The sequence below is a fragment of the Hypomesus transpacificus genome, chromosome 14 (assembly GCF_021917145.1).
Source record: "Hypomesus transpacificus isolate Combined female chromosome 14, fHypTra1, whole genome shotgun sequence".
NCBI lineage: Eukaryota > Metazoa > Chordata > Actinopteri > Osmeriformes > Osmeridae > Hypomesus > Hypomesus transpacificus.
The window spans coordinates 10,028,084-10,051,581 of record NC_061073.1 but is presented as its reverse complement, the minus strand read 5'-3'; the positions used below and the strand labels follow the sequence as shown (position 1 = coordinate 10,051,581).

General features: G+C 43.6%; 4 protein-coding genes across 8 annotated transcripts in view; 2 read left to right on the top strand and 2 right to left on the bottom strand.

Annotated features, from left to right (window-relative positions):
- On the top strand, window positions 1-1,874 carry myod1 (myogenic differentiation 1). Its single transcript, XM_047033892.1, has 3 exons — window positions 1-734; window positions 881-953; window positions 1,103-1,874. The coding sequence occupies exons 1-3, from the start codon at window positions 225-227 to the stop codon at window positions 1,333-1,335; spliced, it is 816 nt and encodes a 271-aa protein (XP_046889848.1). The 5' UTR covers window positions 1-224; the 3' UTR covers window positions 1,336-1,874.
- A 1,929-nt stretch (window positions 1,875-3,803) lies between these two features.
- On the bottom strand, window positions 3,804-15,005 carry tnnt3a (troponin T type 3a (skeletal, fast)). 4 transcript variants are annotated; one of them, XM_047034694.1, is made up of 14 exons: window positions 14,962-14,980; window positions 13,219-13,258; window positions 13,041-13,048; window positions 11,385-11,603; window positions 10,466-10,483; window positions 9,550-9,568; window positions 9,357-9,396; window positions 9,110-9,226; window positions 7,707-7,784; window positions 7,027-7,140; window positions 6,797-6,909; window positions 6,550-6,640; window positions 6,115-6,155; window positions 3,804-4,094 (listed from the first exon to the last, which is right to left on the bottom strand). In XM_047034694.1, the coding sequence occupies exons 2-14, from the start codon at window positions 13,236-13,238 to the stop codon at window positions 4,058-4,060; spliced, it is 915 nt and encodes a 304-aa protein (XP_046890650.1). In that variant the 5' UTR covers window positions 13,239-13,258; window positions 14,962-14,980; the 3' UTR covers window positions 3,804-4,057. The 4 variants fall into 4 exon arrangements, with proteins under 4 accessions (XP_046890650.1, XP_046890651.1, XP_046890652.1 ...); XM_047034695.1 differs by lacking the exon at window positions 10,466-10,483; XM_047034696.1 differs by lacking the exons at window positions 10,466-10,483; window positions 11,385-11,603 and adding an exon at window positions 12,231-12,245 and having other exon boundaries at window positions 14,962-14,978.
- Window positions 15,006-16,097: 1,092 nt separating this feature from the next.
- Window positions 16,098-22,938, top strand: prr33 (proline rich 33). 2 transcript variants are annotated; one of them, XM_047034693.1, is made up of 4 exons: window positions 16,198-16,352; window positions 16,734-16,780; window positions 19,094-20,206; window positions 20,327-22,938. In XM_047034693.1, the coding sequence occupies exons 3-4, from the start codon at window positions 19,107-19,109 to the stop codon at window positions 22,590-22,592; spliced, it is 3,366 nt and encodes a 1,121-aa protein (XP_046890649.1). In that variant the 5' UTR covers window positions 16,198-16,352; window positions 16,734-16,780; window positions 19,094-19,106; the 3' UTR covers window positions 22,593-22,938. The 2 variants fall into 2 exon arrangements, with proteins under 2 accessions (XP_046890648.1, XP_046890649.1); XM_047034692.1 differs by having other exon boundaries at window positions 16,098-16,352; window positions 19,094-22,938.
- Window positions 18,030-23,498, bottom strand: part of lsp1a (lymphocyte specific protein 1 a) — a 26,233-nt gene continuing 20,764 nt past the window's right edge. The window contains exon 13 of the mRNA XM_047034699.1: window positions 18,030-18,912. Within this exon, the coding sequence (XP_046890655.1) occupies window positions 18,890-18,912 (23 nt within the window). The 3' untranslated portion in view covers window positions 18,030-18,889. The remainder of the gene's footprint in view (window positions 18,913-23,498) is intronic.

The following is a 23,498-nucleotide window of genomic DNA, read 5'->3' as shown; positions in this document are numbered from 1 at the left end:
TACCCAGAGGGTAAACGAGGACTAAAGTTGACTTAGATAACCACATTCCTCCTTAACATCGTTGTTGTGCTCTCGTGGTTAAAGCATAGGCCTACTCTAGCCTCCCTCTCAACCTCTAAGTTGAGAAGATTTGTTTTGTTGACGTTTCGTTAACGTGTTATCCCAGTTGACAACTGGGGACAACTACATTGTTACAAAGTTGGAATAGAAGTTGAAAGTGAGAGATGGAATTGTCGGATATTTCCTTCCCCATCAACTCTGCTGATGATTTTTACGACGACCCCTGCTTCAACACAAGTGACATGCACTTCTTCGAAGACCTGGACCCGAGGCTGGTCCACGTGGGTCTTTTAAAGCCAGACGACCATCTCCACAACGAGGACGAACATATCCGGGCACCGAGCGGGCACCACCAGGCTGGGAGATGCCTTCTGTGGGCATGTAAAGCATGCAAGAGAAAAACCACCAACGCGGACCGCAGGAAGGCTGCCACTATGCGGGAGCGGAGACGGTTGGGCAAGGTCAACGATGCCTTTGAGACCCTGAAGAGATGCACGTCTACCAACCCCAACCAGAGGCTGCCCAAGGTAGAGATCCTCAGAAACGCAATCAGTTACATCGAGTCCCTGCAGTCTCTGCTGCGAGGTCAGGACGATAACTACTACCCGGTGATGGACCACTACAGCGGGGACTCGGACGCCTCGAGCCCACGGTCCAACTGTTCTGATGGAATGGTGAGTTGCAGCATTTTTTTTAAGTTGAATAATTTCCACATTAAAGCTAATTTCGTTTGTTCTATGTAAGTAAAACGATGTCAGCGATTAAAGGACAGTCTAGAAGCATGTGGACGTGGACATGACTGCTGTTCTGTTTCCCCCAGATGGACGGGCCCACATGCGCATCAGCAAGGCGAAGCAACTTTGACAGCTCTTATTTCAACGAAACGCCAAATGGTAAGTTACTCAGCACATGAATGAATGCAGTTGTGAAAAACAATATAATTCTGTTATTTCACAGGCCTACAAATCATGACAGAATTTAAACCAGGGTGGACTATGACATTTGAGTTATCTAACCGCTTTGTTTTCCATCTTTGTTACAGCTGTTTCAAGAAGTGACAAGCACGCAGTCATATCTAGTTTGGATTGTCTATCCAGCATAGTTCAGAGAATTTCGACAGATACCTCCGCGTGCACTCTGTTGTCAGTTGAGGGTTCCGAGGGTTCCTGTTCTCCCCACGAGGGATCTATCCTGAGCGAGCCTGCATCTGTGCCGTCACCGACCAACTGCCCCCGCCAGTCCCACGGCCCCAACCCCATTTATCAAGTGTTGTGAAAACACCATTTACATGTGGCTTATTGTAGTGCCTTGATGGAGACAAATCAATTCCTTTACAGTAAATGAAGTCAGCGAGGACGGACAGTCAGTGACACTATTGCAGAAGGGAGGCAGAATGGCCAAGGGGTCAGTAGTCTGTCCTATTACGCTAAAAAGAGTGGTTTTCAATTCCTTATGGTTCATTGCTAACGTGCATCTTGGGGTCACGTCATGCGTTTTGTGAGATATAGGCTAGACCTATTTAAACAATCCTAACCCAAATTAATTAATAATGTAATAATAATAACGATTGACCACTTCCTTAGACTTGTGTGTCAACGTTATTTTTCCTTGCCATGTATTAGAGGACCATTTTTGTATATTATGTGTAAATAAGAGCCGATTTGTTACGGAAACAAAGAAAAGGAAAACACATTTGAATGTATTTAATGCCTGTTTGTTTGTTATGTGGAATGTTACTCTTTATATTTATACAGTTTAATATGAGTGAACGTCAAAGTTAGAACGAATAAATGAGTATGGCTATTTATACAAAATATGCTTCATCATTCATTGTCAGTTGGACCTATATACCTGTTTATCAGACGCTAATATCCAAAGCTGTGGACAGGGGGACATTTGAACCAGCCGGGTGAAACCCTTTTATTTGATTTAGACTAACCCACAAAGCATAACAATTACATGCCAGTGCAAGAGAAACCAACGATACAATCACAGCCATGCTGTCAAGCGAATAGTCTTAATAGCAATAAGTGTATATATATATATATATATTTATTAATTTTTTAATACACAAAAGCCTTGGTAAATATGTAAAAAAAACTAAACATTTTAAGACAAGGAACTTTTTCGTTGTACTCGTTTTCGGGCTACTTTAGCAGTTGAACCGTTAATTAGCTTATGCAGGCCTGCTGCACACATTCATATTGGTCATTAGACTAGAGGTTTATCTGACTTACAATGGTAGGCCTATAAATTTCAAAATAATTATACATCGGAATAATTGAAGTCAATTTGGCACTTGTATGCTTTAATAGTCCTGAGGAAAATGAAACAAAATATAGGCCCTATTCGATTACAATCTACCGGCTGTAGGCTGCGCTCATTACGAATTTACTGAGGCCTTAGTTTGTCGTAAAAATATTTTACACCTCATCATTAATCTTTTAGATTTCCATTTGAATTGATAAGAGATATTCATTACGGTTCACACGGAATATAAAATAATCAGTAAGTAAATCACAGATATCCCTGAGCAAACTTTACAAGTCTGGGGTCTATGCTATTTATAGATGTGTCACATAACTTGGTGAACCGTTTGGTCATTATTATGCTGCGTAAAAACTAATAGGCTACAATAGGTCTACATTTCCAACCCTGTTTATAAGAGAAAGTAGGCAGGCTATGCCACACATTACCGATTATTGCTGCAATATTCTTCAGAAATGTCCAAATGTATCATCTTACAAACAAAAATACCCTCCCTCCCACCCTCCCTCGGCCAAACAGCCTGGATTGCCAGTCAGGAATGAAGGATATAAAGCGTAAAAGCGTCATCATGAGGACGTACCATGAACTACAGCGGAAACGTGGGCAAACTAACAAAGACCTCCTGACGCTCTTTATAATACAAACACATTGGCTATTAAAACAATTTGTATTTAATATCAAAAGAGTAGGATATAACATTGTCTTTAACTTAATGTAAATCGTAGAACGGATACGCACTCCCATATAACCTACACAGGCCTATATCCAACACCTACTAACATTAAACAAACGCACCATACTCTTACCGAAAGTTTCGAAGCAAACAATCCAGAACGGCCTGCTGCGTGGATTTACGGTGTGCACCTGCCTTCTGTCCGGACCGGAACAAGCGATTTCACCTGACTTTCCTACCATCTCCTTGTATATTTTTATGACTCGGATCCAACCCCCTTTTGGTCCAATAGGTGCCAGCTACCACACATGCATTCTCAAACTTCATATACACAAGGCGAGAGCACAAGCCGGCTATATGACCTATAGGCTACCTTGACCTGCACGCTTTTTAATTTAGCGTCTGCTAAATTAATAAGCCTACATTTTATTACAGGAGTTGGAGCCCTAGTTTGCTGTCTTCATAGAACAATCTTGACATGTGTTCTAATTATTTTCCATGAGCTGAATAGGCCTGTCAATCATCAATAGAGCCTTCACCTTCTTTAGGTTCTTGAAATCACAGCACATTTGTGCACAGACCCACCCAAATCCTTGGTAGGCCTACATACTGAACACATTTGAAGCATTGTAGGCTATTGTTTTGAATAGCCATCAACTGGGGACATATTATACAGTAGCCTATATCTTACATATCTTATATATCTAAGATATTGAGAGCTTTACTCATTGAACACATTTTTACATGGTTACAAATACTGATCTTTATTGAGTTTTGAATAATAACAGCTACAGACATAGGCTGGAGAGTCACACTTTATTTACAAAAATACTGAGAACCAAACAGTCCAGGGCTTGAAAGAGTGATGACAGATGTTCCTACAACAACAGCTAACGACCTCTTGCTGGTTGTAGCACGACTTTTGTGAAACAAACAGTAAGACTCTGGGTCAGAGTTGTCTGAGCGATGCCCTTAGCGATAGTGTACGTGTCTGCAGTAGACGACTTGTGTCCGGTGCAGCGGCAGTTTGGGCTGCTAGTGGCGGGATAAAACCGTTTACTTTCTGCGGCGAGCGGCTGCTCCCTTCTTGCTGCTGTAATGTGTCAAAAACACAAGAGAGAAACCAAGTGAGGAATTACAAAGCACAACGCAGCATTTGCTTTCTCGCCCAGAAAATAATTACGCTATTTTACTATAGGCCTACTGAACAAACTGTCTGAAATAGTTTGTGTCATTTAGACTATTGAGATCAAATAATCGGCCCATCTGTAAATGTCAACAATGAGAAAATCACAACAAACCACTGCAAACCATTTGACGAATTGAAATGCACACTGGTGTGTCACCACATGCAGGACTTACCCACATACAGTACAACTGTGTTGACGAGGCGGGCATAGATGAACAATACCTTATTCCATAATAATCCATGAACCGTTTGACCTCTGGGTCGTAAAGACTCATGGAGTTTTATGCGATAACGTGTCTGGATGGTACACTTTACGGCATGGATACATTAGCAAGCAAGAGAGCAAAGAACCATGAACTACCTGATTGAGGCATATTTCCCTCTGGGAAATATTTAATTACACTTACTAGTTACTAAAAACACAAACAAATGGACAGTTTTCTTTTATTCATGTTCTCTTTGCCCTTAAAGTGACAATGTGACAAAGCCCCACAACACAGAGCACATAGACCAGGTACATCTGTCTATGTGGCATCGCAGGACAGGAAGTGATGCTCACGCTGGGGACCTCTTGGTTCACACCCAATCAGCCTGTCATCAACAGCCTGGATGTTGACCTCAATCCTCTGGCAGGGAGGTTGTCAGTATGTGATCAAAGAAGCATAACTAGTGTTTGAGATTGTGACTGAGTACATGAGTACTCCAACTTCCAGTGTCCAATTAGACAATCTAGAAAAATGCGACAATGCACAAATTGTTTTATTTTTGTAGATTGTTTAATTGTACATGATAAATCTTATCAGAAGGAAACTCAACCGTGTTTAATCTCTAGGATCTTTTATCTAGGATTTTTACACCATGAACTGACATGAACTGCCCTTAACAGTTATGACATCCATGTCATGCTGACTGGAGTATAACGGGATCATTCTACGGACGGTCAAGTTAAACGTTAAATTTACAGAACCTTTTAACTCTGCATGGTAATCAGATTAACTGAATTGAATTCCAACTGAATTCCCATGCTTGGGTCAGCATGTGTGTGGAACTGGGCTGATGCCTGTGGGGCCACAGTACTTACTGCTTCTGTAACTCGTCAATGCGATTCCTGAGAGAGAGGACCTGGAAACGACACATCAGTGTGTTTAACAGTGACCATAGTGGTGTTACCTCTGGAGGAGACGCCCTCTCCAGGGATCGCCCTGCAGACCGAGGATGCCTGGGGTGCTGATGGGAAACCAACCCGGAGAACACGCACCTCACAGACACCAGGGAGGGCTGCTAAACATCAGCTATCTGAGCTGTCAGTTCAGTTTCTTGAAGTGAAAAGAGTCAAGTTGAGAATCTTGGGCTTGAGATGGGTCATGTAATGTTTGTGTCTCAGAGTTGATTTCACAGCTGGCCGAGGAAGGGGATGGAGACAGGTTAGAGACGCTGTCAGTGTTTTGAAATCTGAACCCAGTCACTTACCTTGTAAAACTCCATTCATTAAGACCTGGCTAGGCTGACTGGAATGTAGCACAGACAGCAGATGCTGAAAGGAGTAGGCCCAAACCACTCCTAAAACTGGGTTCAGATACAACAGCTAACTTATTTTGTTTTTGTTGTCAATTTCAATGCTTGTTGTTTGGGTTATTTCAAATCTAATATATGTTTAATTTAGGGGGGAATATTTCAAATATTTCATCCTTCATTTGTTTGAGAGAAGTCCTCAAACACATTTCTCGTCTTGGCTGTTGTACCTGAGCGTGACCATCACCCTTGTTTACGTCAACTGCTAATCGTAGTGTGTTGTCAGGCCTCCAGGATGTCCTTGTCCTGCTCTGCCCCAGTGCTTCTCAGGAAGTTCCCATGCTGACGAAGCAGACCATGCACCGGGAGGGGGGGAGACCCTGAGCTACAACACCTCCTCAGCGCTACTTACAATTTACTGAGCTCCTCCACTCTCTTACGCAGGCTTGTGACCTGAAGATTAAAGCAGACCTGTGTTCATATCTGAGACGGCTTGAGGCTTCCAAAGTAACTGTGGGACTTGCATTGTCAACCCTCCTTTACTGTACTGAAGTATGGCTTGAACTTCCAATGGCAATATACAGTTTACCCTGCAGGGCCATTCCAGTTGATAAACCACGTTCTTGCCAAATACCAGTTATAGCCTTTGGACAATTTCTAAAATCTCTCGAGCATTTAATATTCTGAGGTTGGAGCCAGTCTTGTCCTATCAGTTCAGCTCTTGAGCGATGGGGTGAAATTCAGATGACAGTAAGATTACATTCTACAGTTCAGTATAAACATACAGTTGGTACTTGAAAGAAATGGTTAGCAAGGTCTTCCTTACAGGGATGCTCTTGTAACTCACCTCATATTTCTGCTTCTTCAGCCTCTCCAGGTGGTCAAACTTCTCAGACTCCAGGGAGGTCATCCAATCATGCAGCTCCTTAGCCTTCTCCCTGGGGCAGAGTGACAGCACAGGTGAGAAAAACAGCTTTGATCGATGAAGACAGTTATTTACACTACCTGTCTTCCCACAGAGAACAATCCTTAACACCAAACTGTACATCCAACACGGTACGTAGACTCCAACTGTGTAAAAAATAGTTTCTTACCTCAGTTTCTCCTCGTTCAGATGGTCGATGTTCGCAGCCTTGCGTCTGCCAGCCAAGATCTTCTTCTTCTTCTCTCTCTCAGTCTCTTTCTTTCCTCCTCTCTTGGAGTCGGCCTGGCGTGAGACAGAGAAGAAGTCACAACACGCACATCTCCATCCTACCTGTGACTGCTGCGTTTCCCATCAGGAGGAATCCCTGTGTGTTTGTGGGAGGAGCAGACAAGGGCTTACCTTCTGCAGGTGGCTGCTGTAGTTGGAGCCCATGTTGGACAGCGCAGACTTCTTCTTAGCGTCCTCATCAGCCTTCTTCTTGGCATCTGCCTCCTCCCTCATCAGCCTCTCCTCCTGTGGACGTGGTCAGAGCACCAGGTTGATGTGAGCTCTGTCTGCTTGCTGAGCAGTGTGGGGCAGCAGTGTGGGGCAGTACTGTGGGGCAGTACTGTGGGGCAGCAGGGTGGGGCAGCAGGGTGAGGCAGCAGTGTGGGGCAGCAGGGTGAGGCAGCAGTGTGGGGCAGCAGGGTGAGGCAGCAGTGTGGGGCAGCAGGGTGAGGCAGTACTGTGGGGCAGCAGGGTGGGGCAGCAGGGTGAGGCAGCAGTGTAGGGCAGCAGGGTGAGGCAGCAGTGTGGGGCAGCAGGGTGAGGCAGCAGTGTGGGGCAGCAGGGTGAGGCAGCAGTGTGGGGCAGCAGGGTGAAGCAGCAGTGTGGGGCAGCAGGGTGAGGCAGCAGTGTGGGGCAGCAGGGTGAGGCAGCAGTGTGGGGCAGCAGGGTGAGGCAGCAGTGTGGGGCAGTACTGTGGGGCAGCAGTGTGGGGCAGTACATGACCAGGTCATGTTGTGGAGACAGACAGGTTATGTTGTGGTTACAGACAGGTCATGTTGTGGAGACAGACAGGTCATGTTGTGGAGACAGACCTCACGTCTGGCCTGGCGTTCCTTGTCCTTCTCAGCTCTGATCCTCTGCTGCTCTGCTCTCTCTGCTCTGCGCTTCTCCTGCAGGCAGCACACAGGAGCAATGGTTACCTTTACACAGTCATCTCACACACAGGAGCACTGGTTACCTTTACACAGTCACCTCAGAGATACATGTGCCTTAGAGACCTGCATGGTCAACCACAGCAAGGGGGAACTATGTTTTAGACAATATGAATTTCCCTGACACAAACCTGAAGAAGATGAAATATGCAGTATATGCTTACACAAATACATTAACAAACACAAGATATAATTAACACATTTTATCTCAGAAGGGTTTTGCTACTTTTATTAGTTATATTATTGTTTGCTATTTTAATTATTACTTTTATCACTTGTTTTATTGTTTTTATTGATGCACCTTAAGCTGCAATTCTTGTATGAAATGTGCTATATAAATACATTATTATTATTATCTTATTATTAGTGCTGTCAGTTTAACGCGTTATTAACGGCGTTAACGCAAACCCAAATTAACAGCGTCAATTTTTTTATCGCGCGATTAACGCTCTTTTTGGCCTAGCAAACTTTGTAGTTTTTTTCACATGATGTTGCAACAATTACAGACGTTAGAAAGACTACAACACCACTGAGGATCTAGCTAGACCGGAAATAAAACAACAGGCACGCTACACACACTTGTTTGGCTTGCGAGCCGGCTAAAGAGTAGTAGCAGAGCCCGTTTATGGATATTAGACATTCTCTGGTAGTAGGCTAACGTTACGTTTTGAGTGGATGGCGAGCGCGAGACGCCGAAATGGATGCCAATAAGATTCTGAATGGAAAGTTTACTTTTAAAAAGTTGCCAATTGGTTCCATTGACAAGACCAAAGTGATCTGTGTGTTTTGTCGTTGTTAACTGAGCTATCATTGCAGCACGTCCAGTCTGAAATACCACTTGATGGCCAAGCACACAGCTGATGCGATTCATGCGAATTCTCCGCCCCCTCGTCAAAGCCAGGCGATTGCAATGTTGTTTTTAATAAAAAAAATATTTGCACGAAGCAATCCGAACCACTTTTCCATGTTAAGAGCTTTAAAATTTGAAAAAAGAATGGGACAAAAATAAATCAAGGGACATTTAGAATAGATAAAAATGTGCGATTAATTGATTAATCGCGAGTTAACTATGACATTAATGCGATTAATCGCGATTAAATATTTTAATCGTTTGACAGCACTACTTATTATATAATTGGTAAAAATATTTGTCCTGTATACCTTAATGTTAGAGCTTATAGAAGTGGTTTCCAAAATATGGGGCGCATACCCCATGATTGGGTCCTCCACTCTCCCACCTTATTAGTGTCCGCACGCAAGAGACGGATGTTTCTGGAACTTACGATTCTGTCCTTGAGGGCAATAAGCTCCTCCTCCTCCTTCTTCCTGTGCTCGAAGTGAGCATCGATCAGCCCCTGCAGCTCCACCAGGTCCTTGTTCTGACGCTTCTTCTGGATGTCCTGTTGGAGAACAGACCTCCGTCAACCCAACTCAGACCACAACACCGTGTCAGCAAAGGGAAGATGGATATGATGCAGGTAAGTTCATATAGGTTAGTATCATGGATGTATATAATACAGGTTTACTCACATCAAAGTCCACTTTTTCGCCATCAGGGATCTTTGGTGCCCTATGGAAAGATACGTGGATTCAATGTGTTAATCACCAGAGCAGTAATATCAAAATAAAGAGTGGTTGTTTCATGAGTAAATGTGTTAGATGGCTGATTGTTTTTTCAAAGAAATCGGTTGAAATTGGGTTACGTGAAAAGATGATGACTTACTTGAACTTGGGCTTCTCGTCTGTGCGTTAGGAGATGAAGAGGAGGACAGGTATGTTATTGGGTTAAAAATGCACACAGGAGCAATTTAAGCACTCATTCATTTCAGGCAAACATAGTCAGGCATTAATTGAATGATATCAATGTTTCGATGATTCAATGATTGTATTTGATGTGTAATTAATGTCATGAATCAGCAATACAAAAGTCAAAATAGTTGTCTTCATTTCAATTAAAAGTGGGTTAGTTCTTTGAATGACAAGAAACATAAAACAGAAATTCAAACTTCACAAAAACACGTAGAATGTTATGGTCGTTAAATGTTTGGACGTGTGTGGTCAGGGCAGGCTCTGTGTGTGTGAGTTTACAGTGAGCTCAAAATAAAAGCTGTAAAACGAAATCCAGGTCTTCAAAGGTTGTCAGATCATAAAGAGATTAAAATCTGTTATGTTTTTGGCTTGACCCCCACACCATTTTCCAAAGCAAGACCGCTGATATGTGGTCTACTAATTAATACAAAAACAAACCATGAAAGTGTATTGTTGTTCTTAAAATGAGTTTGTTTACATGCCATGCGAATCGTGAGTGACGTAGCAGAGTTGAACAGTGGGTTTACTGCGCAGGAAAAGCGAATGTTAGCATTGCATATTCTCTCACCCTTTCTCCACTTTTTAAGATTATCTTTATAGAAATTCGCTTATGAAATGTATGTTTCCGAAATACCTCAACCTCAGCGATACATTTGTATATATATATTTTTGGGGAGTCAGCCAATTTCTCGTTGCTCTTTGATTTGACAGACGGGTATAATATGGAGTGACATTGTGTAACCAACACAGCAGACATTCCGCCAATACAGTGAGGTCTCAGACCTCGGGACATCAACATAAAATGAATCAACTTGATTTAATCCACATACCTTCCTCTTCAATGGCCTCTGCATGCAGCAAGCATTGAAAACAAAAGCAAAATACACAGCATTAGCAATGGCAATGGCACTGAGAGCTGCGCATTCACTAGCTGCTAGTTGAGCGTTCGCTTTTTTTCACTTTTATCTTTTCAAAAGAAATTATACTTTGGTGAACTGATCAGCTGAATGTATCCGATTAATGACTAATAAAGGAAAAGTATATAAGTTAAGAAGTATTGAGGACTGTGTTCACCACTAGCACTTCAGAGTATCTTCCATGGACACATGTCCTTTAGAGCAGAGTAGCACGCAGCCCCTTTAAGGACATGATGTGTTCTGTGCTCACCTAGCATGTGCACGGCAGGTCTACATGTGAGAACAGCCACAAAGACACAATCCTTTACTGAGATACAAGCAATAACAAACAATATATTTACAACGTTTGACACGCTGATGCAGTCTCACATCAGCCATCAAAGGTGACAGTGAAAGGTTTGGCTAATTCAACCATCTGTCATTCATTTCATGTTTAACAATGGTGGAAATGCCTCTACTCATAACAGCAATGCACAAAGTTTCTTTTGTACATGTAGGCTTGTCTTTGGTTATTAACATGACCAGTGCCTTTGTTACTCTAAAGATCAGAACTTAGGAGTTAGCGGTGGTGTGGTATCTATATTTATTGAAGCTCAAGTCATCACTAACAGTTTGGAAGCAGATTTGCGCTGTAAGCAGGAATGAGGGACCGTGAAGAGGGTGTGTTTACACTGTATCCCATCTCCTTTCAGCTTGGCCAGATATGAAGAGAAGGTACTCAAATTGGAAATATGGAACCTGAAAGTGTACTGTATTTGTTAGGTCTGTCTGTCTGTAACAGGTGGAGCACACCACTGTGGCGAAGGATGAAAGAATACCCCATGCAACATACCTTCCTGCTCAGGTTCTGGCTCTGGTTCTGGCTCTGGTTCTACCACTGGCTCTGGTTCTGGTTCTGGCTCTGGTTCTGGCTCTGGTTCTACCACTGGTTCTGGCTCTGGCTCTGGTTCTGGTTCTGGTTCTGGTTCTGGTTCTGCCTCTGGCTCTGGCTCTGGCTCAGGTGCTGCCTCTGGGGCCACCTCAACTTCCTCTACAACTTCCTCTTCTACGGCTACACATGCAGTGGGTGACGAGGGGGAGGAAGGGTGATGAGAGGGTTAATAGAAGCATGAAGGAGGAGGTGTGAGGAGACAGGGAGGGAGGGAGGGAGGGAGGGAGGGAGGGAGGGAGGGAGGGAGGGAGGGAGGGAGGGAGGGAGGGAGGGAGGGAGGGAGGGAGGGGGGAGGGGGAGAGGGGGAGAGGGATGGCTGGTGAATAGATTGAAGGACTTGGAGGAAAAGACCACCAGGTGAAGCAGAGGAAACAAACAAGCCGTTAATGAAGGAAACATTATGCAGTCAGTGGTGAAATATTTACAAAAGTGAAAATGCATATTGGTTTGTTATTCACATGTACCAGATAATGTCCATTGCATTGGATGGTATGAGAAAAAGTTGAATTATCTTGTAAAAAAAAAATAAGATTAAGGAATACAGAGGAAGTCTGTTTCTTTTAGGATCTCTATTGAATTCAGTAGAAGGTAATAAATAACATTCATGTTATTTAGCATGCTTTACACTACAGGAAGACTCAACAAGTCGAACACAGATCATTGATCACAACGATGAGGGTAAGGACTGACAGATGAGTACAGATCATTTTCAATTACGTAAGTTATTTACATAAACAATTTTGTTACCTTCCCCATCGACTCCTTGTTTTTTTTGTTTTCCGCAAAGAAAGGAGCAAAATGTCAACAAAATATCCAGGCTGTACCCAATTCAAGAAACTGTAAATATGGGTTCAGCATGGATACATGCTAAGCATACACAACACAGGCCTCCATAGCTCCTGCACAGTCAGGATCTGCATGTAGAGTGGAACAGCCCCAACTGTGTCTACTGGCTTTTGACACTCTGCCAGGGCTGTTCAGCTACATCTGCATCATGACGGTGCAGTATCCTTCCCTTACTTTGAGACATGCAGAGTCAAAGGGGACCAAGCAACTGCAGTTTCTCATACAGAGTTGCAGGACCTGTTGCTAGAAGATCGATACTATTCAACGTGAGTTGATTTAGATTTTGTATTTGAGCATGAAAGGTCTAGTAGGTCTAATATGTCCCGTGGTAAATGATGGTGCCATGCATTAGTAAGTATAGGTTGTGATAGGAAACCCTTCTCTCCAAACTGGAAGAAGGGTTTGGAATCAGAGCTACACTTTTCCACATTCAATATAACAGAGTATAAAGGTTAAATACATTTAAAAAAAAAAAGAGTATCACATCATTGTAAGTCAATGTCTGTGTTTGTAAAGTAGTGTACATCTCGGACCTTAGGAGTCAAGCCAAACCTGAAAATGTAGTGTTTTCCTGTTTAATAAAACATTGGCAATGGTCCAGAAAACACACGTTGCATTTTACTATCATTACTTTGTACAGTTGGGACTGATGGGGAATTGTAGAACAGAACACTCATGATAAAAGAAAGTAAAGAAGCAAACATTACTTACCGTCAACACTGAAAGCAAAAAAGAAAGAACGTGGTTAGAGAGATCCATAACAACTCTTTAATGTAAACTGATGGTGCTGTTATAAGGGCTATTATAGGGGCTGTTGTAGGGGCTGTTATAGGGCACTGGAAGAGGATGACAGGGTAAGTAGATGGTGTGTATTAAAGCCAATACTTACACATCCTCGGTATCAGACATGGCGACAGTGGACTTTGCACCTGGAGTGAGAGGGGAGAGACACTCTCTAAGGAACACAGGGATGGTCTCACACAGGCTGGCAGTATATATAGCGAAGGATAGTGTTACAGACTTAAAGGTCTTCTCACAACCAAGACCACCCAGCCCAGCCAGTCACTGCCCCACCTCAACACCCAATCAAGGCCCCCCAAACATTTTCAATAGGATGGTGAGATTAGTTATGTGTGTGAGATTGTGTCCTGTTTTGTAAGCTCTATGAGATATTGAACTGAAATTTCACTCGCAATGCAAGAGGCATCTCAGATGGCAAATGAGACGACTGCCAAACATAGTGACAGTCATCTTATTCCTTGAGTCACAGCACACGGGTGACACATGGTTGACACGTTCAGACGTTGTCACAGACCAAACTCCAGGTTGGCGTATAGGCCAAAACCGATTCTACTTTCTGTTTTTAACTGTGAAATATTTGTAGGTATATTTTTAAAGTGTTCCTGGTGTGGTGTGCAGTCTGAGCATGGCGAGAAGGCCACATCATAACTCCTCCAGAGGCAGCTGCAGGCGTCTCTCAGAGCAGGTTCAGGATCCAATGACTCCTCAGATCAGGTTCTCTTGGAGTGGGATCCATAACCACGCCTTATCGGGTCATCTCTAGCACTTAGGCATTTCTAAGATTCCATGCTGCTGAAATACATTTGCCTCTTTGAAAACACCTGCTATAGGCACCCAGAGGAACACCCAAAGGAAATCATCAATATTAACAAATGAAAGTACCTTAAAATAATGTACAATGTTTGATTGGTTGTGAAAAGTTTGCAAATAAAGACTGTCAAGACTTTAGTTTCCAGTGATCCAGACTGATGTGTCTCTGCTACAGACCTGTCCTCCACAGTCTAGTTCTTAGTCCTGTGGGTCCATGGCTCCCTGACAAGATCACATCAGGGAGCACTCTAACGTGATCACTCACATCAAGATCACTCACATCAGCTTTGCAAGACACACCTAAATATTTCCACGGCTCTTTTTCACAATCTCTTTAACCAACTAAACCCATTCATGAGCATATAGATGAGAACTATTGATAATATTAATCTATTGATAAACCTTCCTCCTGATTTGGACACGTTCAGTATTTTAAATGTATTCAAATTCCTTTCGATTTTACTTCAAGAAATGTTAATCCATAAGGTGAACTCTGCAGCATAACTACAAGCATCAAAGGGTTATTGGTAGATCCCAGAGTTGTGTTCCCCTGGATGGGTCCTCGAGGACACACAGAAACACACCTAGGGCTATTACGAAACGTACATCTTTTAACAACTTAATCCAACAAGCTACAGGAAACAAAACAAGCAACAGACTCTATTAACTAACCTACACGGGCATGCAACTACACCCATTCTACAAACTCAATGCTGGTCATGGAACACGATCAATTAAAATAAAAACCAACCAAACAGGGGGGCCCTCTATTGGAAGATCCTCCGTGTTTCCAGTTTCCTCCTCACAGTGTCATCCCTCCCATGATCCTTCTTCCCCTTGACCCCAAACCCCATGCTTGAACGCTGAAGTGGCCCACCACAGTGGCAGTGATTTGGCAAATGTGGGTTCAGCTGTTCTGGAAAGGGACAGGGCCATACCAAGCCCTTGACCCTGTCCTTCATTCACTACTTCCACATTCTCTCTTCCAACCACTCTCTCTTCCTCTCACTCTCTTTCTTACCTCAGATAAGATGAAAGAAGTGAGCTCCCTGCTGGCGAGACTGGCTGTGAGATCCTGCCAATTTACGGCCACGATTATGTCCTTCTGTTTTAGTGAAACTCGACCTCCCAAGACGCCTTATTGGCCAAGAGTGGATTGGAGGCAAGGCCACAGGAGAAATGTCCTCGCTCCTGGCACTCAATAAGGAGCTGAATGGATTGTGTGGGGGAGAGCGAGGCTCAGGTTTGGAGAAGGGCTGTGAGGATGACATGTTTCTATATTTGCCCTCAGATTAGCTAAGCAAAATCATCCTAGGGTCTGAGAAGGACAAGATCGGAATTTCAGCCAGTCAATCATCTGGCTTCCTTGTCCCTTTCCAAGATGTATAGGGAACTGTAGGAAGACTGAAACGTAATGTTTAGTTTGCTCACAGGAGGACGGAAGGCTGTTTATCTCAACAGAGAAAGTTTACACAGTGGAAGAATCAGTTCTACACTCCTGGTTATGTGTTAACTGGTGCACCAGGTTCATGGTATCGGATTTTTGCAACTGGGATTGTAACTTATTAAGACATAATAATGTAACACTACTACAGCTTTTCTTCTCATTGTGCTAAGAAGGCATCTGCATTTCAAATATCTGTCCATGTAACCCATCCGATTAAAATGTTAACTGCATTGTGATGCCATTCATTCTACACACCTTAATTTCCTGTTTGGCCTTGATTGGTCTGATTCACAACGAAGGCTGTCCTTAATCAGAAGCACTGTGATTGGTTTCTATCAAAGTCAGGATTGGTTTGGACTGGAGCAGTCTTGGGTGGTGCGTGCTCGTAGCTCCCAGCAGGGGGCGCCACACTGACAGTGTTGGGGTGCAGGTCCAGGCACCACCTGGAGGTGATATCCAAGGGCCAAAATCGGATAACTTTGGGGGCACAATTACGTTGACATTTTTTCAAGAGTAGTTCCTGGGGGGGAGTGGATCACATAGCCTACACTAAACATTATTATGTGTTTATAATCAGCTTGTCCAAATAACTAATAATAAGTATTACTAATGAAATGACTAACCGGTAGTTATGTACGTTTACAGTGATATATTGGGGGGGACAAATCGTGTTTCCCCACCCCCCGCCACCCCCCCCCCCCCCCAATCCACCCTGGGGTTTCGGCCCCTGGTGATATCTATGGAGCCCAGGACGCCCCCTGCGTCGCTGCCTGGGGCTGTCCGCTGTCACCACGGAGCTCATTCTAAGCACAGGGCTCAGGGTTTATTTTTGGACTGCCATGGAGACTGTTTCTTCCATTTGGAGGAAGGGGGTAGAGCTGAGCTCAACATGAACTTCCCGCTCTGACACTCCGGGCTGGGACGAGCAGGCAGCAGCCAAGCGCCCCTGAGCTGCACCCTCACAGGTAAACACAACACTAGTCGCTTTTTGCACTGTAGAGGCCTGTTTGTTTATTGTCAGGGGGCAACCCTGAAACAACCGTTTGAGCTTGGCCTCTAAGCAGACTGTGGCTTTTTTGTAAAGCTACCAGTCTCTGGAGAGCTAAGAGAGTTTCAATGCAATACTGACCACCGTCAAATTGGGAAACAGGCTGGATATTGTTTGTTGCCGGTGACTTGAAGGCATGCACTGGTGGGTGTTGCAATCCAGGATAATGTGAGATTATACAAGGTTCAGGACAATGTCTTGATTGCAAATATGCATGAACGCATATGACAAGCTATCTCCTTTCCGATGCAATGTTCGAAACGTTCTTTAACGTATGTGTTTTTTTCTGCTCTTGAAGGGGACACAGTCTGGAGTGTTTGCCATCTATAATAAGCTCTGTACCTGGTAAGTTCTCAAATAGGTGTTAACAAGCATTATTCTGTGTAAACTCATAATGGTATTGCACGTCAGTGTTTTTTCTGGAGGGGGGCCAGAATTCTTTTACTTAAGGTAGACACCAGGAGGCCTTTGTGAGATGCTTGGTTTTATAGCTTGGCTATTATTACTCTTTCCTCTTTTGAACTTGCATCTTGGAGGTGTTCCAAATACCAAACCTACCCCAGCCTTAAAAGGATGACCTCCCTCTCATGTGTCAGGCAACAAGTTCAGTCTGTTCATGTAGAACGTTGGTGTCTCTCAGCTGGGCCATGGCTGGCCTACTGCTCAGCCTGGGTGACAGCTGAAAAGCATTTCTGCTGCCACTTTTGTAACCCATAATATATGCAAGTAAATGTCATTTGGGGTGTCATATTAAGTAATGTGCAGACTGTAGATGTGATTCTGTCATTTTAATGTCATTGGTAGTCAAATCACAATGGATGGTGACGTTGCAATTATATTTTACTCAAGTTCCCACATACTAACGGGTTCTGTAAATCGAAATCTTCTTTGCGATTGGTCTTAGCTGCACCAAACATGGTCAGGACGTAGTATGCATTGGACCTGGCGTGTTCTGGACCTAGTGTGTACTGGACCTAGAATGTTCTGGAACTAGTGTGTACTGGACTTAGCATGTTCTGACCCTAGCATGCATAGAACCTAGCATGTTCTGGACCTAGCATGTTCTGGAACTGGCATGTTCTGGAACCAGTATGCTCTAGACCTAACATGTTCTGGAACTAGCATGTTCCAAACTTGGCATGTTCTGAACCTAACATGTTTTGGACCTAGCATGTTCTGAACCTAGCATGTTCTGGGATTGGCGTGTTCTGAACCTAGCATGTTCTGGACCCACTGTGTTCTGAACCTAGCATGTTTTGGACCTAGCATGTTCTGGACCTAGCGTGTTCTGGACCTAGTATGTTCTGGACCTAGTGTGTTCTGGACCTAGCATGTTCTGACCCTAGCATGCATAGAACCTAGTGTGTTCTGGACCTAGCCTTAGAAGAGAAGGGAGCAGGTGACAAGCGGGCCTCTTCTCTGCTTTCAGCCTAAATTAGGCCGAGGAAACTTCCAGGATCAGCTGTGGGCCTTAATTGCTGGCTGTGTTGAAATTGACCGGCCTCCTTCTCTACATCTACAGCATTCACTCTGCATTGCTAATGAAACACATACCACAAACATGACATCGCTCCAAGGGCATTGCTGAGCCAAGTAAAGTATAAAATGTTTTTATTTCATCTAAGAATAAAGAATAGTACACAAATTACGGACGATAATGGAATTGGCAAATGGCAAAGAAGACATAAATAATGCGATGTCCCCCAGGGTGAAGCCCTAGCTGTGGTTTGTAAGGCTTGTGTGGTTTAAGGTCAGCTTGTAAGGTCAGTGGATGTGGAGGTATGTGTGAGAAAGCATAGGCGTGAACAGAAGTATTTTTTAATGTAAGATTAAAAGAAATTCAAATTAAACTATCATTTTATACAACCAATAGGTTGTTATAAACGAGGACTGATATCTTGCTATACTGTCTCTTTCAAATCTGTAAGTAAAGAAGACAGGTCAACATGGAGAAACAGTACTGTCAGAGGCTCATAGGGTTGGCCAGTGTCCTGCTCATTTGACAGTTTGCATTTGTATCCTGGAAAAGAACGAGTTGAATGAATTGATTTTATGATTTCTTTTTTCTAATGCAAACATATTTCCTAATTACTGTAGAATTACACACAGTAAACTGAGCGGGAACCAAAAGTAAAAAAACAAATTAAGAAAAAAGTAAAATAAATCACATTCATTTACACATCATCATATCCCAATACTAAATATTTGCAGGATGACATTACATAATCAGGTGGGAAGTTTGCTTTAACATATTCAAGTTACGTCATACAAAAACAAAGTCACAACCATCAATATGGGAAGTTCTCTAAAGTAAACAAAAAAAAGCAACAGCAAGTTACTGAAGCTGGTAAGAAGTGTTCTTGTCACAGCAAGTGCTACTGCTAGCCGTCTTCGTACAGCGGCTGACAAGGTGTTGTTGACGAGCTGTTGGTCTTTGGCACTGTGACGTTCATTTCAATAGTCACCTTGACACAGGTCTGGGAAAAGAGAGGTAAACATTAGCTTGATGTTTTAATAACCAGAGGCCTTTGCTAAGTAAAAGCTACTTTTTAGTGGGGTGTGTGGAAATGAAGGTTTAGAAATGCTGGAACTTTGATGCTAGAAGAAGGGCCCTTCCCAGAGATCCTGGCCTCACTCTGTGTTTTCTGTTCTTCACAGGGGTTGTTTTGTCATGGCTGTCAGTTACAGCAGCGTTACCCAGCCAGCCCTGCTTGCCCAGCAGTACCCTCCAGCCCTGCTGCCCAAGCCTGGCAAAGATAACGCCCGGCTTCAGAAACTACTCAAGAAATCCGCCAAGAAAAAGGCAGCACCTCAGACCATACAGACACCAGCTCCTTTCCGCTCAAGTCTGTCTCCTGTGAACGAAGCGAGTGCCGACCTAGAGCACAGCGACCACTCCACTCCTCCCAAAACCCCAGAGACCCCTTCATATGCCTCGCAGCCGCCCAGGTTCAGCGTCAGACCACTCTATCAGCATGTGTCGTCTCCCTATCCTCAGCAACGGGGAATTTCATACGGCAGAAGAGCCTTGTTCTCCCCACAGCCCTTCTCTCCTCCAGCCAACGTGCACCCTCCGTACTTCTACAGCCCTCCGCCCCCGCACGCTGGGCTCCCGGTGGTGCCAGGGTCAGTCACTCAGGCAGTGACAACACTGACACCTGGGCCAACTTCCTCTGTGTCTAAAATAACAATGCCAACTGTTGAAATGAGAATACCAGCTCCCATTCCAGTTGTTGAGACAGTTTCACACACGATCATAAGACCTACTACTGTGATAAGCCCGCTGATGAAGCCTAGGAGTCCACGTCCGACATTTAAAGCGTCGCTTTCTAGATCACCCAAACCCATGTTTGAGGTTCCTCAGATTCAGATGTATACTGCAAATACATATGAGGTCATAAAAACTCCTCTGCATGATTCTACTGGATTATCTGCAATTGGAGGCACAACAACACAAAGAAGAACTCCTACATCAGAATTAAGAAGAGGTCTGACACCTACATCAGAAGTCAAAAGAGTTTTAACTAACACATCAGAAATCAAAAGAAGTGTTACACCAACATTAGATGTGAAGAGAGGTCTAACTCCTACGTCTCAAGTCAAAAGAACTGTGACACCAACATTGGAGGTGAAGAGAGGTTTGACTCCTACATCAGAAGTCAAAAGAGCTTTAACTCCTACATCAGAAGTCAAAAGAGCTTTAACTCCTACATCAGAAATAAAAAGAGCTTTAACTCCTACATCAGAAGTCAAAAGAGCTTTAACTCCTACATCAGAAATAAAAAGAGCTTTAACTCCTACATCAGAAATAAAAAGAGCTTTAACTCCTACATCAGAAATAAAAAGAGCTTTAACTCCTACATCAGAAGTCAAAAGAGCTTTAACTCCTACATCAGAAATAAAACGAAGTTTGACACCAACATCGGATGTGAAGAGAGGTCTAACTCCAACATCAGAAATCTTAAGGCCTAAGACTCCAACTTATGATTCTTCATTATCAAGAACGTCTTCTGGCCGTCCAAAGACTCCATCCTATCATGTCACTCGTTCCAAAACACCTGTTTTTGAAATATCACGACCCAATCCACTTCTATTTGCTGTCTCACCAATTACTACAGAGACACAGAGATCAAAATCACCTTCCCCGGTCTCTCCAACATCTCCAGCAACAGAGACCGAACAATCAAATGAGCTAGTGAATGCTAAAAATGCAGCTACACCAAATGGAGTGATTAGTTTACATGAAAATGTTTCTAAACCAGATGCTCCCAGACCAGAGACTATAGAAGTAGTCAAGTCCACAAGACCAAAGACCCCCACAGCTCCACTTGGCCATCAGAGACCCAAGACCCCCACGGCTCCACTGGGCCATCAGAGACCCAAGACCCCCACAGCTCCACTGGGCCATCAGAGACCCAAGACTCCGACAAATGTTTCACCAAAACCAACAACAACCTCATATGGGTATCAAAGACCTAGGACCCCTTCATATGAGTCTCATGTGACACCAACCTATGGATATCAGAGGCCTAAAACTCCCTTGTATGAAGGGCCAAAACCTCCCACTCCTGCAACTCAGACGCCCAAAACCCTCACCTATGAGCCTGCCAGGCCTCCAATTCAGTCACTCAGAAATCAGAGACCAAAGACTCTTATTTATGGAACGTCACCGCAAGTCTCACCTTCAGCATTTCAAAGGCCCAAAACACCAACCCACGTAGCCCACCAACCAAAGTCAACATATTATGGATTGACTCCTGCTGAATATGTTGCACATGGAGGAATCCAAAGTTACACACCCTCATTTGGGTTGTCTCGGTCTAAGACACCAACACAGGAAGAATCTAAAAACACAGCACATGCATCGGAAGAATCGAACACAGCTCAGCAGGAGACAGTCGGGAAAACACAACCTCTGGTTGAAGAAACCCACAAAGAGGACAAAACCATTTTGAAACAGGAAGTGACACCCACTCCAGCTATAATGGTTCCAACTATAGTTGTTTCCCAAGCTTCAGATGCCACAACTGTTTCTTCACATGAACCTCAGATTGCAGAGACACCAAGAGTCCAACCTGTTTTACAGGAGACACCAAAGGTTAGTGCTCCAGAAACTAAAATAGGGATTAAAACACCAGCAAAGAAGACAGAGCAAAGCCCAGTACCTGATGCCCCAAAGCCAAAGACACCTATCACTGGCGTCAAACCACCCATACTTCCTCCTGCAAACATCAACTCTGACAGCAACAAAGCACCTCTTGCCAAAGATGCAAAGCAAACCGCAGAAAAAGTACATGGTACTGTCACAAAAATCAGTCAACAATCAGTAGACACTAAAGAGCCACCCAAGATCAAAGCACCCATCAAACAAATTGACAGCACAAAAATGGTAGAAACCGTGTCAACCACTTCAACTCCCATTGAGAAAGACTCAGCTACTCCAAAGGCTGTTACTGAGAGTCCGATGCCGATCAAACAGATGGACACAAATCAGGACAAGGTCAAACCTGTTCCCACCCTTGTTCCCTCCACACCTCCTTCATCAGCCTCAGAGACGAAAGACACCGGCAATGATTTGCCAGCAGCAGAACCTCTTCTTAAAGTTATTAAAAAACCAAAGGGCATGAAATCGAAACTCAGTGGTTGGTCGCGCCTCAAGAAGCATATGGTGGTGGAGGTGGAGGAGCCAAAGTTTCCAGAGACAGAGTGTCAAAGTGAAGCCAAGAAGGAAGATGGACCCAAGATAAGTGAAACTAAAGATGAGGATAAGACGGCCGTGAAGGCGAGTGAGAAGTCGGGGAGCAACGATGGAGACGAGAGCGAACCACCGAAGCCCAAAACCATTCAGATGTGGGATGCTGTCCTGTTCCAAATGTTCTCCACCAAAGAGAACATCATGCAGCAGATCGAAGCTAGCAAAAGTGGGGATGAGAAAGAGGATTTAAAGGATGTAGCTAAAGAAGTCCCAGCATTTGCCCATCGTCTTCCCGTGCTCCTGTTCAGCCCGAGGTTTGACGCCAAGCGGCTGAGGGAGGCAGCATCCAGGCCACTGACGAAAATTTCAACCGTGTTTGAGATGGCTTTGATAGGTCGCAAAAACAAAGAAGAGGAACCAAAAGACTTTAACAGAACAGCAAGAGGGTTCGCTGCTCCTTAAGCTACATCTGCTTCGACTAGTAAATTGAGATGAACATGTTTCAGTGTGTTATTGTGTACAGGTCTAGAAATGTTAGTGACTATGTACAGGTTCCTTGTCTCTGCTTGAATCTGAATGACCTTGATGGCAGTTTCTAGAAGAATTGGTCTGACCTTTATACTTGACAAATATTGCATTTGGAGTGCCAGCTGTGTGACTGATTGTTTCACCGTTAGTTTTGTGTCTTCATGTCCCTTTTTCTGGTATATGAAACAATTCCCTTCATAAAAAGAAGAAGAGATATCTTTGTCTTAAAGGATTTTAGACTTCTTCTGCGAGAGAATTAAAGTGTACATGATTTAATTAATTTTTAGAGCTTCTCTTTTGTTCTGTGTTGAGAATCACCATTTCTGTCTCGGATAAATACAGTACATCTCTATGGAAACTATAGAATATGATGCAATGTAGTCCGCTATGTTTATCCTCTGTGTTGTTCCACTGTGGGATCCAAGGCTCTCATGCCATCTACAGTGACTGGGATACAGAAGGGCCTTAGTACTAAACCAAGTCATCTTAAAATTGAAAAAGTAATTTAAATGTGTTTTTTCTGATGACTGCAAAGCCCTCCTGAGGCTCCTGTGAACATGGCTATCGTTGCTGTCACAGATCATTTTAATCTACGTCACCAATACCATGGTTTGTGTCGAGGCAGCTTCAGGAACTGAGATGTGTTTAAAGGTTTCTGTGAGGGTGGCAGTGGGCAAGGACGCCCTCAACAGTAATATGTACAAGCACAACATTTATGTTTTAACTGTTAAGAGACAGAAGGCCCAGAGCTTAATTTAGAACACTTCTAATTGAATGCTTGATTTTCTATGTTTGGTAAGGCAGCTATAGTCTGGTGAGGGATATGTGTGTACAGACAGG